The 16,119-nt window shown below is 35.8% G+C and overlaps 1 protein-coding gene across 1 annotated transcript in view; it reads right to left on the bottom strand.

Moving 5' to 3' along the window:
• ESR1 (estrogen receptor 1) overlaps positions 1 to 16,119 on the bottom strand; it is a 161,829-nt gene that overhangs the window by 55,981 nt on the left and 89,729 nt on the right. The window contains 1 exon segment of the mRNA XM_015620605.3: positions 7,970 to 8,086. Coding sequence (XP_015476091.2) covers positions 7,970 to 8,086 — 117 coding nt within the window.

Here is a 16,119-nt window from a genome sequence, read left to right on the forward strand (position 1 = left end):
TCTGGTCCTTGTCAGCAGACCCCAGACTAGAGAGATTTGACGCTTTTATATACAGGCACAACCTTGTAGCATTAACAGCCTATAATTTTGTCAGTTTGTCAAAAGAGTGTTTCAAATGTGCTTGGAAACATCTTCTCTTCTAAACAATGTTGTTGCTCTTCAAGACCAACCTACCTCATTGGCATCCTGTTGAAAATTGCCAGAGAGAAAGAATCTCTGTTTTATAGAGAAAGAATCTCTAGTGTTTTGTAAAACAAACCCTGCTTGGCAATAAAAGACAAAATGTATGTGGTAAGTAAAAGATACTATAAATAAGAAGGTATCTGTCAGAGAAGCAAAGTCAATTGCCCCGCTGATGATCAGAGTGTTAAGGGGGAATGTACAGAACAGGCCATGGCAGAGATGCCACACAAAGCCTTTACACCAGTGTTTGCAAAGGAAGAAAACAGGTTTTCCTACGACATAAACCTGCCTTTCTGAAACTGAAACTGGGTTTGAAGAGGCCAGAAATTCAAAAGCCTCTCTTCAAATGTCCAAGTATGGGAAAGATTTACTAAACAGTTAGGGGAAGTCCTCTGGGGCTGAGTGCAGGCCCACCTTGGTGTCATTGCCCCTGTAAGCCAAAGCAAGGGACTGCAAAAGTAGAACAGTGTGAACAAGCCAACAGTTCGCTTACAGACACAAATGTCGAAGCACAACTGGCTTTAGAGTCCGAAGGGCAGGCAAGAAAGGCAGCTGTCCCCTAACAGCCTCCTATGGCCACTTCTCTTCACAGGTAGGCCTCATTAGGCACACCTCTGCTGAATTCAGTAGCTTGATAATGCTTCATTGGAAATAAAACAGAATCCTACAGCTTTCTTTAAAACATAAGGTCACTGTAGCTGCTGTACCTAAGTAGAAGTCAGTAATATAATTTCATTCTTGATAGATTTGTAATGGATGCAGATTGCTGAAGCTATGACTGCAATGTAGGCTCTAATATTGTAACATATCTCAGTGTGATGGTCCTTCCAAGGTAATTTTAAAGACTTTTGAGATTTTTGGGAACTTTTCTGCTTGAATCTCTCTATATAAATATATTATTTGGTCACAGAAAAGTAACACCACTTTCCAAATTCAAATTTTATAGTCTAATAAATACTTCTTTTGAATACAATTCAGACAATCATCCCCTTATTTCATTCCCATTTCTCTTTCGGAAAATGAAACAGTGATGTAAATTGTGCTGAAAACCCAGGTGGGTTAACAATTAGTTTAAATGAGAAACATTGTCTGAAATCTTCTAAAAAGATTAATCAGAATTTAATGTCTAATCTCAAACAGACCTGCCCCAAGTGACAATGCTTAACAGCCTGGTTTCTGACAAGGATATCTAGACACTCAGGACTATAAATAAGTAACAGATTTGTGTTCAGTCTGTGCACCTGGATGTTACAGTCTTTTTGACTCCTGAGTGCTGTACATCTATTTATGTGAGTTTTTTTTAAAAAAATATCTCTTATCCTTTTCTGAATTGGGGCTTATTTCTCTTCTATAATCAGGACCCCCTTCTATTGGAGACAGAGGGAGAGAGAAGTCACAGTGTGGGGTTTAGATTCAGATATTCTGGTTCAACTCCTGGCTCTGCTATTAGCTTGCTCATTGACCAAGTCACACGACGTATCTCAGTGCCTCAGAACTCCTACTAACTAAAATGCAGATCATAAAACTGGTCTTCCATGTAAAGCTTTAAAGACCTGGTGACAAAAAATAGCTGTTAACAAGCAGGAAAATGTCATTTGGGGTCTGTAATGACTATTCATAATGCACAGTTTGAGAACCAATGATCTATTAATTAAAGATGAAGGTGCAAGACATGATTCACCCTAATCTGTATTTTTGTATTCAATCTTTGGCAGTCATAGCACATGTTTTAAAGAGCATCTTAGGACATGGAGGAGTGAAACCAGAGAAGTTCAATTAATCCATCATTCAAATTAATCCCTTTCAGTGCCGACACTCCTAATAAACTCATACCAAGGTTTGGTTACCGTAGTATGGCAACTGCCCCATTTCTAGACAATATTTACAATGAGCCTTCAGATATTTCAGGGATCACAATAAGGCCTTTAGAGGAACTTTCTCTACCTTTACATCAACCATGATTTGGGAAAGCCAGTCACCCCAGGACAATGAGTCCATTGGTATAAATCTCAAAGACAACAAGAAATAAATTTTAATTGCTACATTTTAGAAATTACTTAAATTAATTTAGCATTGGAGGTATTTGGCCTGATACCAGGACTGAGTGCTAGAACTGAACTGTAAATGTCTAACCAAGAGAAGAACCATCATACAATCACAGAATCACAGACTGCTTTGGGTTGGAGAGGATCTTAAAGATCATCTAGTTCCAACCTCCTTGCCATGGGCAAAGACACCTTTCATTAGACTAGGCTGCTCAGAGCCCCATTCAAGTTGGCATTGAACACTTCCAGGGATGGGGCATAGTCTCTGAGCAACCTGCTCCATGTCTCTCTCCACCACCTTCAGAGAAAAGAATTTCTTCCTAGTATCTCATCCAAACCTACCCTCTTCCAGTTTGAAGCCTTAGCACTTGTCCTACCACTAAATTATTTTGTAAAAAATCCCTCTTGAGCTCTCTTACAGCTCTAGTACTCTAGAAATTACTCAAGTAATGAAAAAAGTATGAAAAGGCCAAAAAGACAGTGTAAACAAATATACAACTATAATCAACTTTATAATCTCAAACAAGTGTTCAAGAGCTAAACATTAAAAATTTTACATATCCAGTTATGGCACACAACCAAGCATAAGACAATTTGTCCCATTTTATCCTATTTCCACCTGACTGCAAAGGATCTTAACCATGTATAAATTAATTGTTGAATCTGCTTTGAGCAGATGGCTCAACAAAAGACCTCCTAGACTTCCTTCTTGCACAGATCATTTTATGAAGTGGAATAGGAAGATAAATCATTTCTGGCAAAGGTGTTCATAACAATGATCTCTCTTTCTAATTTTGGGGGCAGAACACAGGAATATTGTATTTTGAGACAATTTTATGGCAGTGATCCCCTTCGCATGTGGGCAAAGAGGAGAGAAAAAAATTCACTAAAAAATCTGATTTCATTTCCACCTTATTTTCCCAGAAAACTGCTGTAAACTCACAAAACTTTGCTTCAAATGTTCATGAGTACATGATTTCAGCCCAGCAATTACAACTTGAAAGAGTACATTTCCTCATACATTTATCAGGCCCCACCTACACAGTTATTTGGCTTAGTACAGAACAGTATGTCTAATAAATATCACTGAGGTTCTCCTTGAACAAACCAGAATCATTTCATATCCACAGTCCATTTTCCTTCATTCACTAATGTCTCTTTTTAATATAGTAGTTCATTAAAAGATAATTACATGAAAATGTAGAAGACCTTGAGCCTGTCCAGTGGTTGCATCAGACATCAATTTACTTCTACTTTGAGAATGATTTTAATAACTCTCTAGCCTTTTTGCATGAATAAATATAGAATTCAGCAAGGAAGCATAGCTCTTTCCATTTAAAGATGAAAATCAGCAATTCTCTTAGAGAATGAAATATTTGGGTTTTTCCATTTTCCCTGTAAAAATTTATCTTAAATTTCAGCAAGACTGTTGCACTGACCCAGACTGGCTTAGAGGTGGGTAGCTATTTTTAAAGAATGTAACAGAAAAACTGAAGCCTAGAGACTCCAATCTCTAGGAGTTAATAAAAGTTTCTACAGTCAAATGGAATGTGATTTTAGCACTCTGTTACAGCCAGCAGAGAGTTTCACTCCCTGGGCTGTATAGCAGTAATTTCTGAAGCATTCTCAGACAATTTTTGAAGGTAACATTGAAGGATGTAGGCTTCAAATGTGCAGTAACACTGTATTTTCATTATCACAACAAACAGTACACAGAATCTTCTCTCTACAACCTGAGATTTCAGGCTCTTCAAAGAAGTAAATACCCCATGTCACATACATAATCACCATCTGAATCTAGCACATGAGCACTCAGATCTTTGATGGCCACATTTCCTATGATTTGATGATAGGAAGCCATCAGCACTCAACAATTGAAAGAATTATGTAGCTGTCAGGGTGGTTAAACATGGTCTATCAGGTAAATAATGTTTTTTTCTTCAGATGTCTGGCATTTAGCATTATGGCAATTTTTTGCCATAGCCGTGAATTCCTCTAACACCCTGTTGCTCTGATCCCATGCGGCACTTAATGATAAATCTGTCTTGTCACACATTGAAAGGAGGGGAAGAATGCTAACTCCTAGAAACCCTCATTCACTTACCACACTATAAAAATAATAAAAAATAATAAAAATAATAAAAATAATAAAAATAAAATCATTAATAAAATTAATAAAAAAACCAATAAAATAGGGTGCTTTTGGTTTCATAAAATTAGGATCTTTTGGCCCAAGTCATCAGAAAGCTTTTAAAACAACGGAGAAACAGCAAACTAGGTCTGTATTGGAGCAGAGGTCATCTGCACGTATGGTTGGAGTCTCAGGGTTGCGACTGCTGTAACTCCATTTGAAAGCTGGGACTCTCCATCATGTGAAAGTTGGAGTGCACTTCTCCAAATCAGAACAGAAACAAGCTTCCAGAAGGCATCAGATTGTAAACAAAAACAAGGCTTCTGTCCCCTGCTATGGAACAGAAGTAAAACAGACATGGCAATGATCTTATTCGATGTGCCCCCTTTATCCTCACGTACAAACAGGGGAGCACAGACTAAATCATAACACATAATTTTTATGTCTTTGGGTTTATTCAGAAAGAGAGAATGAAGCATTTGGACAAAATATAACAGCTGTAAATTATGCCTCAGATGCTGACTGCATCAGCAGAGATTCTTGCAGTCTAATTGTCTCTTGAAGCAGCACAGTAACAGATGCAGAAGGAAACACTTGCAAACACAAGAGAGAAAAAATATAACTCTTCAGTACTGGAAGAAGTTTTTAAAAGACCCATGGACAAGGAAGAAAAAAAGAAAATCAATAAAATTTCCACAGGAACTCATAAGTAAATGTTCCTACCACACAGTTCAAGAGCCACTTGAAGCCTCCATTTTTTTCTACATGAAGCCTCTAAAACATATTTCAGTTGTGTCCACTCAGCTAAAAATAATATATGTGGAGTTTTTCATTCTGCATTAAGTGACCTCCTGTGAGGAAAATCTCAGCAACCATATTTTATATCATATGTTTAGAATTAACTAGAGACACTTAATCAAGATTTTGTCTACCTTCCCCAATATTTACTGAAAGTCCATATTTAATATCAGTTGTTATTCATATCACTTAAATGGCAGATGAAAGTCACAAGTTGGCAACTTCTACAATTTATTGAGAAACCTCAGCTAATTAAGTGCAGAAGAAAAACTGGTATTACATTTAGAGGAAAGAAAGATCGCATATGTTTTCCACTATATCCAGAAGTTGTATCATCATAAGGAAATTGTGGAGACAGAGATAAAACTGAGATAAGACACAAATATTCAAGAGTATGATGGAATTAATGCCTTAAAAAAGGCAAATCCTTCAATATGAACATGGGGTGATTATTTAAACTGAAAGATTTGATCACAAGAACTAGGATTTATTGTACAACAGTGTGAACCTTGACCCAACCACAGAGCTACATGATTTTAGTATGTTGAAGAAAAGTTCTATTATATCTATTAAAAGAGAAAATCTTCATAGCTCTCCTCAGGAAAAAAAAAAAAAAATAAAAACTAAAAGCATGTAAACATTGTCACTTAAAAGTTAAGGCAGATAGCATAACGTAGAGAATATTTACTTAACCTTTATCTTCATCTGAGGGAAATGTGACAACTAAAATTCTAGATGTAGAAGAAAGGTTTTTCTTCCCCACGTGTCCATGTGGACAATAGGGGATCAACAAAGACTCCAGAAAAACCATGAATGTTTTATTCATGTACATGACCTTCCCTGAAGCCATCTGCAGGTATGATAGATTTATTACTTGTAACTGAGGGATCTCAAGATTATGTTCCAAGACTTCATAAAATAAATATTTTAAAACTGTTGCCTATGAACCAGTGATGGATTTCATGCATTATTAGTAGTACTATAAGAGCAGATACAATTTATACTGATCCTGATCTCCTTGTTTACAAACTGCAAGTATAGTTTCTTAAAAGAAGAAAACAACAACAAAATAATAAAAGTACTACAACACTATTTTTGAACTGCCAATTCCTGTAGTGACTATAGAAATCTTGCAACATTGTAAAAGGAAAGGAAAGGATGAAATGCAGACAGCTTTTCTCAGGTGAGAACCACTGTATGAAATAAAGATTCTAGAACATTTATATTTGAAAGAAAATTTAGACACAAATGCAGTATTTATTTTGGACAACTTTAATCTAAAAAATGCTAGTTGAGAAATCTTTACAATTTTTATGAGCTTAAAAGTTACATATAGAATAATCAAAAACTAATTAGAACCTGCATCCAAGAGAAGAGAACGAAAAACACAAAGCTAGTGCAGTGGACCATTAATTAAATACTTATATAATAAATTAATTAAATATTAATTAAATAATAAGCATAACTGGATGTAAATGTGCCAAATGAAAATGTAATGTCATCAACATAAAGCATAATTATAAATCCTAGCTGTGATCTGCCATACGTACAAAGGTCAAAGTTAAATCTGCAAGACGTATTCATTTATGGATTCTCTAATTTTAGTTTGCATTTCTTGAACCTCTATCTTTTCTGGGTCATAGCTGTGATATTAATGACATAACCTTTAATGAGTTCTAGCCATATAAACCAGGATGTTCAGATCATATACAATCATAAATAAATAAATAAAATCTCATGAAAAAATCAACCATTGTCTTAACTTCTAGAAGCAAAAGCAGATTTTACGTCTTCCTCCTGACTGCATCCCAAAATTGAGATTAATAAAATCTGTCTCAGCTCTTTCCTAATCCTTGAGTTGAGAAAAATCCAGGTCCAATCTCAAGTGCAGCAACAACTGATCATTTTTTTATTTAGTCTTTCCCTTTTCTCCTAAGATTCCCAGCTTTGGCCTATGCTTGCTGGACTTAAAAATTATTTGTTGAGGAAAGGACTAACCTTATGAGCTACACTTCTCTGTTGCAACAGATTTTCTGTGGCATGAGTAAGCATTAGGTGTGCCAAAGACAGGAAGAACCAGTCTGTAATCTAAGTAGTTCTTTACACACAAAATACATGGGATTTATTCCCTTCTGCTCTGAGCACATACTAGTTTGCTAAGTTTTCCCTATAGATATAGGTTTACATACAGCTACTGATTATTCTTCATTGATAAAAGCAATCTGATATTTTTAGCAGGCTACAACAAGCCATCATTATTACATATGTTCCAGGAAAGTGGCATTTTTCTCAGTTCTTATAAAATGAGTAAGCCTTTAATATTGTTGGGTTGAATTAATTCACATCTAAAATATGTGCACAGTTCCAGAACAGAGAAATTAACTTTCCCTTCCAGGATTCACAGAACAAGAATTACATATCCAGAAGTTTATTTAACAAATATGGACTGATTTGAGACTATCAATGCTCTTCATACTGAACTGCAAAATCTTGCGTTAAATTTCGTTCGGCAGGATCCGAAGCCTACCATGAGAGACCAAAAAAATACTGAGTTAAAAATAATAACAGAGGAATTCTAATTCTATTGAAATCAACGGTCCTCTTATTTTTCATGCACATTTGGACAAGATAATGTTATATTTGGGAGCTTTTCATTCTTTATTTAATAAAATAATTTTGATTTAATAGACTTCAACTCAATCAAATGAGTAGCTTCCTCCTTTGGTTAGAAACCTTATCAGCAGCCCAATGAAGTTAAAAGTCAGGGAGGCAGGCAGCAATGCTAAAGACTTGATGATGGCTGTGTACATACCACCTTTCATCATTCCCACTTCATAGCATTTTCTCAGTCGGCAGGCCTGGCAGCTCTTCCTTCTGTTCTTGTCAATGGTGCACTGGTTTGTAGCAGGACACATGTAGTCATTGTGCCCTGTAAAACCAGAGGGAAAGTAAGGACACAGTTATACACAGACATAACAAAAATTACTGTAACGCCTTGGGAAAAAAATAGCAGGGTTACCATCATAACCTTTTACAAAAGCGTTGATACAGATTTTGGAACTGACATCTCTATGCCACACATTCATTCACAAGTTCTTTGAGTTAAAACTTCTGTAGACTAATTAAAATAGTGAAAAAATAAAGCAACCACAAAAGGGGATATATTAATATGAACAAGTGCCTTGACTTCCTTGCTCTCAAGCCAAGAAATACAACGCCATCTGGTTTTGTGTGCTTGTGCTGATGTTTAACCAATAGACTGCACAAAATGAGGTTTACAAAATTAAAAAGGTCTAAGCACAGAAGATCTATGGCAGTCAGGGCCAGTTAAGAAACAAACAACATAAAACAGAAGCAACAATCCTCAAATAATTCATTGTACCTCAGGGATAAATCAGTTGCTTATTCCAGCTGCATGTCTACTGATCTGTGCAAAAACTTCTTGACATGACAAATTCTAAAATTACCACATGCTGAAACCAAGCTTATTATTGTATTGTCTCCTTCAGAGCTCCTCTTCCTCATTTATTGCTTTCTACATCTCAATTCTCATAACAAGCAATTTTAGCATACCGTTATTTGTTACTGCCAAAAAGCATCTATTCCAATTTGCTCTTAAAAAATGTGTGCTTAAATCTTCTATAAAATGATTTACCAGCCATTGACAAAGGTTAGCAAGGATGAAAAAGCCTCTTCAAAATTATCTCATTGGTGCTCTGTATTCATCTGAATACATCTAAGGTACAGCACACATATGCAAAATAAAATAAAGAAAAAAAAACAAAATAAAATTACTGCAGAACTGTTTGTTCTTTCTTTGAGGTCAAGGGATCAGCTTGAGGTAAAGTAGGGTGGAGGTTTCACAGAGGCCTTGGTCTCATCAAATCATCTCTCCTTGACTACAAATTAGAAAATAGAGTAAAAATTACTATCAGATTACACCAGGAACATCTGCTCTCTAAAGCTGCAGAACTGGGATCTCATCAAAATAAGTAGCCAACCTCTAAACTTGTTAAAAGGGGAACAGCTGACTATGCCCTGTCTCAAATTGACAGAACTATTATTTTTTCAATCTACTGAACAGAACAAAATAATACTGGAAAGGTCTGTATCCACATGCTTTGCTCCAGCATCGTGGTAAACAGGTACAACTGAACCACCATCTCAACCCAGCACGAGAGAATGCTTTAATTTTCAGTTCCTCTGGTTGGATACAGACTGTTCTATATCTGATTCAAAACCTTTCACATGTAAGGAAACAAAAAAAAAATCAAGTCAGAAATAAAACAGTCTCAACCATACATGCAGCCACATGCAGTGTCTACAGGGAAAAGAAGTGAAAAAAAAAAAAAAAAGGAAACCCATATTTTTAAGAAAATGCATTTATATTGAGTCACACTAAGCAGCAGTGAAAGAGTGCAGCTGACCTTGATCACCTGCCTTGTTTCATTAGTGAACATTGGAAATACCACGAGATAAATATGGAAAATTTAATTACTCTTTTTAAAAACAAAGAAATACTTTGAAAGAATAGCTAATCTTCTTCCTGGTGAAGTTAAAAGGTAAATTCACATGGTGAATGAGTGCAGGCTTTGAAATCAGCAAATAATTCAGAGCATGATTTAGATCTCTCTAAAATAAGCAGATAAATCCCACTTAGGTCGAAGCTGAAATCATGCTTACCATCTTTGCTGGATTGTTCATAGTGTTCAAAGGTTAAAAAAGAAAAATGTGACAGAAGTCACAGATGCAAAAACCAAAAATCAAGTGTAATCAACATCATCAGGGCAGCCATCCTGTTTTCGCTATGCTTATGTGGGTGACAACCTTCTCCTTGGCTATGAGTCTGTATTTACTTGTGCAAACCACAAGTGTTTGGAAATAAACACTTGGCTTGTAGAATAGTATATAAACTAATACTATTTGTAAGAGAGCTACAGTTTCTACATTCATATCAAAATGTTTTTCCTTCTGAAGAGTTTTATCATGAATTTACTGTTTAAATGTTAACATAATTTAACATAAACATTTAAATGTTTAAATGCTAGCATAATTAGTCTGTTTTCAGGCATATGATCTGCACCTTATACAATACACTGTTCACTCACACTGCTTGGTTGATTTGACAGAATAAAGAATGTAAAATCTGGCTGCTAAAAACCAGAAGGATCAATGTGTGATGGGCATACTTCTCTAGATTGCAAATATCATTGTTTAGCCTTTCATATTTCCTGTAAATCTAGGAAAAATATAATGCATTTAATATTAATCGTAATTTTTGGTTTATTTTAACCAAAATAGCCTTCAAGAGATGGGAAAACATGCAAGCAGCCAGAAGAAAATGTTTGATAATTTGAGTATACAGTGAAAAAACATTATCAATTTAATCAGGAAAGAAGAAAGAAACAAAGGGAAGGAGGAAGTCTGGAAACTTTCCTGCTTCTCCACAATACTACCTGATTTTAAGTATTTAGTTGCTGGAAGTGAAAAAAGAAGTTTGCTTTGCAAGGCACAGACAAACTAGGGCAGTCTATCTTGGGGCAGCATGGAAGAGAAAAAGGCAGGAAAACACAATTAAGGAATAGGTAATAGCAAAAACAAGTTTTACTTTAAAGTGAAATAATACACAACTAAATAATCTTGCTGTAGGTGAATTTTCTTTTAACTATTCTACTTTCATCTAATGCTTAAAGCTCATCTCTCAGCAAAGTTGATTCCAACCAATCTGACCTACTAGAAGGGATTTCTCACTGGTAGGAACCATCAACATGAAAATCAGGTTCCCAGCTGCCCTGCCTGTTGTTTTCACGGTATCCAAAGCATGGTACATGCCAGAAGAGAGGGTGATTAGGCTACTTGAGAGGAGATATCACAAGGAATACCAAGAGGAAGAAATGCCTTCTGTGATCACTGATACCTGTAGAGGGAAGCATACGTCACTTGGACTCTGTGAACTTACTGAGGCTTTTAAAAAATGAATTATCAGATAACCTGTACAAAATTAAAGGCAGTGAATTTAAAAGGGTGGATCCCCTAGATTTAATCCCCTGTATGTATAACTTGTAGCTTCATGAGCTACGATGGAAGAGTTTAAGGGCTCTACTGGAAGAGCTTAGGGAGGGATGGTCTCTTTTTCTTGTGAAAACTCATAAATTGCACATTTTAAAACAGTAAAAATAAAATTAAGCATATAAAATTAGGTATGTTAAGGTATATTATAGCACTTCAGAATATGCTAAGGTCTCTCCAGAATGGGGTGCAAAAATCAGGCCCTTTTCTCATGTGACACTCTGAATGATAATGACCAACAGTGAAGGGGAAAAGGATAAGGATGCCTAAACTGATGTAGTTGAATTGACTCATCATGCATCTTGAACAAAACCAGTAATAATTACAATCCTCTTACTACTATGTGCTTTTCCTTTAATTATTCTTTTATTTTCAATCCTCATGTCACCTATTTCTTAAATAGGTGTTCTTTATCTATTTGAATAAGGCAGCTACCAGCTTAGCCGTTGCCTCTGGAAGCACCAGATCCTTCTATGATCCGACAGTGAAATTAGCAAAATTTTCATACATGTCAGCTAGGGTGAAAGGAAGGAAAGGGAAGCTAAACTGTGGGCTTTATCCACACCTTAAGGTGTCAAACAAGACTGAAGATGAAAAGCAAACTTTGAGAAGAATGACATTAACAACAACAACAACAAAAAGAAACTCAGTAAAAACAAATATTGAATGTAAAATAAAAAGTAAGAGCAATTTTAAGTGCCCCAGTAAAACTGCACTGATTGGTCTTAAAATAACACTTTTTGCTAACAGCGCCACAGAAAAACAGAAGGTTATGTCTAAATCCTTTGTAAGCACCGATACTCAAATTTGCAGCTTAATTACTCTCAGACAAGGTCTTTGGATTTGGAATTTGGGTTCTCTTAGCAACTGCTCAGCATGCTGAGAAGACTAATCTTCCTCCTGGTTTTAAACAAGCAAAACATTAGTAACATTACAGTAAGGAATATGGTCTGAAAGACTGCAAAACATACTTCATTTGCATCCAGTGAGGAAGTCTTCTTTTTCTGCATACCACAGAAGGAAAGATTATGAAACATCCTGAGTTAGACGGGACCTGTAATGATCATCAAGTGCACAGGGCAGACCCAACAATCACACCGTGAGCCTGAGAGAGCATTGACACACCTCAATCACAGAGCCACTGAAGAATGAGAAAGTAGGAGAGGTTAAAATTTATATACTCCTTCAGCTGTAATTAATAATAATAAATAATAAAATAAAATAAAATGTCCTTCAGCTGTGTCATGGAGCTCACAGAGTGTGTTTGCCTTCTCGTGGAATCTTCTCTTCAGTATTACAATACCGTGTACAAAGTCTACTTCTACCCCAATCCAATTTTTCTAATTTTAGACAAGGTAACAAAATAGAAACTATATTTTTTCCTCATGACAAATAAAAATAGACAAAAATACTGATTCAATCTTACAAAATCTGGCAAGGAGTATAACATCAAGTTTCTGTTTCCCTAGCTGATAAATCACAATTGTTTTAAGTCCTTGGCACATGATTAAAACAACAGCTGTGTTAAAGGGAAAAACTCCCACAATGTATTACTCACAACCATCTCAATATGATCTCTCCAGAGACAAAAGGCATTTTCAGAGAGAGTTATAGGCATGTCATGGCCATCTTATTCCCATAGACTTTGAATGAAACTCTTGTATTTTTAGCTTCCTAGTTTATTTGAGCCAGAATGGCAAGGGGTAGAATTTTACTAAAGAAAACTCCCACAACTATTATAAAGAGCCTAAGAAGCTAAAAATATTGCAAATTACTCTTGTGCACTCAAAATATTATCAAATGTTGTGGAAAAAAAATTAACATATCTCTCTATTTTTATTCCAGGTATAACATCTGGTTTGGATCTTCAGTACCTGAATGGTTCTGCTATCATAGATTTTTCAAGGACCTGTAATAAGTCATCCTTGCAGTACCTCTGGAAGCACATCGTTGGGTTTGGAAGGGAATTGCTGGGCTTTTATACAGTATTTAATATATAGATATTATTAAATATTTATTATTTATTTTATATTAATTTATTAATTAAATATTATTAATTGTTTAAAATATTTTTATTTTAATGGCAGAAGGAGGGGAGAAATAAAGGATTCTCACCATACAGAGCATGCATTGGACATGGACATTTCTAAGCACAGTGAGTATTCTGCATTGAAGTCGGTAAAACTGAAACCTCAGTACAGGCAACAGCTGGCTTGCTAAATTAATACACAAATCTTTGACACCAGTATTTTGGCTAAAAATAAAAAGACTCTTTTCTGCCTGTGTACCACTTTCTCCTACAAAGTACAACCTAGCTATATTCTTCTTTAATTAACTGATATGTATCTGTGATCCTTGGTTTGCTCCCTCGTACCCTAACATCACCCATGCTCTATAGTATGAAGAGTCATCCATTTTATAATCAGAAGGGTCAACCAAGGTATCTTGGTCTCTTGTCCTGCATATCTCTAGCCACATTTTAGAGTGGGAGTAGCTATGTTATGTGTCACACTCTCTAAAAGCAAGCAAAACAGTTTAGCACTTTCCTATAGGACAAAAATTGCATGTTCTTTTGTAGTTTTTAAATGTAAAGTGCTTTGGTTTCTTATCTGAATATTTTGAATTGCTGACAGGCTCAGTTCTGATCTAGGAATAATGTGAGTTTTCAGATTAAATAGTCACTAAACACTTGCAACATGTAATTATGTTTCATTTTTGTTGTCATTGTTGCTTGGTATTGCACGACAGTCATATTTCAGAGGAAGTAAAACAACATAAAAGGTAATAATACAGGATACATTAAGAGCAGCTTCTAAAAGCCAGGAATTCTATCTAGGAAATGGGAAGAGCTTTGGATTTGGCAGAGGAAAAACAAATGACCACTTATAAAATCAGATAAGAGTCAGTTCTCTACTCTCTGGCAATGTGTGTTGCCCAACTTCATAAATGTTCTCAATATTGCCTAGAATGACATGTCATATGTCAGCTCGGAAAATATAGTTCAGATGATTTCAGAAAATCAGGGAAGAACTATCAGAGTTCACTGTTACAATGGAAGCTGATATTGTATAAGGCTCCACAGTGTCTGTCCCAAATCCAGTTATATGTAGTGTTTTTCACAAAAATGGGCAGTGATCTGGAGTGTTTCTTTTATTAATTGTTACTCATTTGTAGATGACATCTATATGTGTTAGAAGAACAGAGGAAAGGCCAGACTACTTTGCTAGCCAGACTGAAATAAATGGCAGGAGAGTACAGAATAAGAATTCCAAATTACCTTGGCAAACTGGAGGTAGCACATGGGAAAACAGCACAAAAGCAGAAAGTAAAAAGGACTGGTAGAAGTCCCTGCATTAAAATAGGAGTAATTATATGGACAAAACAATACGGAAAAACAATGGTTTCCTCTTCAGAAAAGTATGCCCGAGTTTATTCTGCATTACACATTGATTATGAGTGAGGAGTATCATGTTTTTGAAAATAAGGCAAACATTATAATGTGACAGATATAGACAAATACCATGTGATAGATGGGCTTGTAAGGTAATCCTATTGCTCCATTCAGTACTTGTGAAACACCATATTGAAGGAAATCATGCTTCAAGGACAAAAGCTAACAGTAAAAAGTGGAGAACATCTATAGCAGAGCAATTAGAAGATTAGAAGCCAAGAAAACAAGACCTATGAGAAAATGTTGACTGAACCTTGTTTCTTCAGATTAGGTAAAACAGAATCATTTATTTCAAGTGTGATAGCAAATTTCCATGCTTTAAAGGTTGTTGCAGAAAGAAAGAGAAGGATTTTTTTTTTTGCTGCATGATTTGCAGGAAAATAAGTGATGACCTTAACCTGCAGGCAGGAAGATTCAAATTTCCAAGTAGCCTTCAAAGATGAGGAGAATAAAACATTGGATAAAGCTACAGGTTTTAAGAAGCAGTTCAATAAAAATATATAAGGAATTGCTAGAAGTTGATCCAATCACAGGACAGAAAGATGAACTAGAGGTCAAGGTCCACTGCAACCCTATAATTTGCTTAAACCTTGAAAAATAAGGAAGTATTCTGGATACAAACATCTTAAGCCACTATCACATCCATGCTGAACACAGAACTTAAAATTTGCTAGAAAAGTACCACATGTAAAATTGCCTTACTAGGAAAAAGAGGTACTGACTCTTGCTTTTCAATAGCACTCAAATTTTTGAAACAAGATCACCATAAATTACACAGCTGAAATTAAAAATGCATGTTAGAGAATGCAATCAGGGCAAAAAAATGGAGAGCGCATATTTACCTCTAGGGACACTGGAAAAGAACTACTAAAGGCACAAAAATAAATCAGAAGAAGTTTCAGAAGAACCTGGCTAACCACCAGCACTTAGAACAGTCTCAATGACAGCTAAACTCAGGTAGACTTTCCAAATCTACCTTTTCCAGCCTTCACACTTCCAACACCCATCTCCAACTGGAACCATGTGTTTTCCACCCTGAGGCTAGATGCCCATCTGCAGCTCCCTGTTGACTGGCTGTGATTTACTCTGCTAGTCCCGCTCAGGTTCATGTTCTGTAGTTTGGCTGACAGCTCACAGAACCAGTGTACAAGCAGTCTTATTAGGGAGTTTCTGCCTTCTTGGCTGCAGGACCTGAGCTATTATAAAACAGATTACAAAAACACCATCAAAACAGAAGACAAGAATGGAAAATTAAAGGGAAGAGCTCAGAAGCCTCCCAAATTGACACCACTGTGATTTCTGCACTTCACCATTACCTACCTTCACCTATTACTCACTTACTAGCATGTTTTACCAGTAAAGTTTTCTCAAACAGGAAAATACATATACATTACCACCCCTCTCAACATTACATACTTTCAACAAACTACAGCTCTATCACT

The sequence above is a fragment of the Parus major genome, chromosome 3, assembly GCF_001522545.3.
Source record: "Parus major isolate Abel chromosome 3, Parus_major1.1, whole genome shotgun sequence".
NCBI lineage: Eukaryota > Metazoa > Chordata > Aves > Passeriformes > Paridae > Parus > Parus major.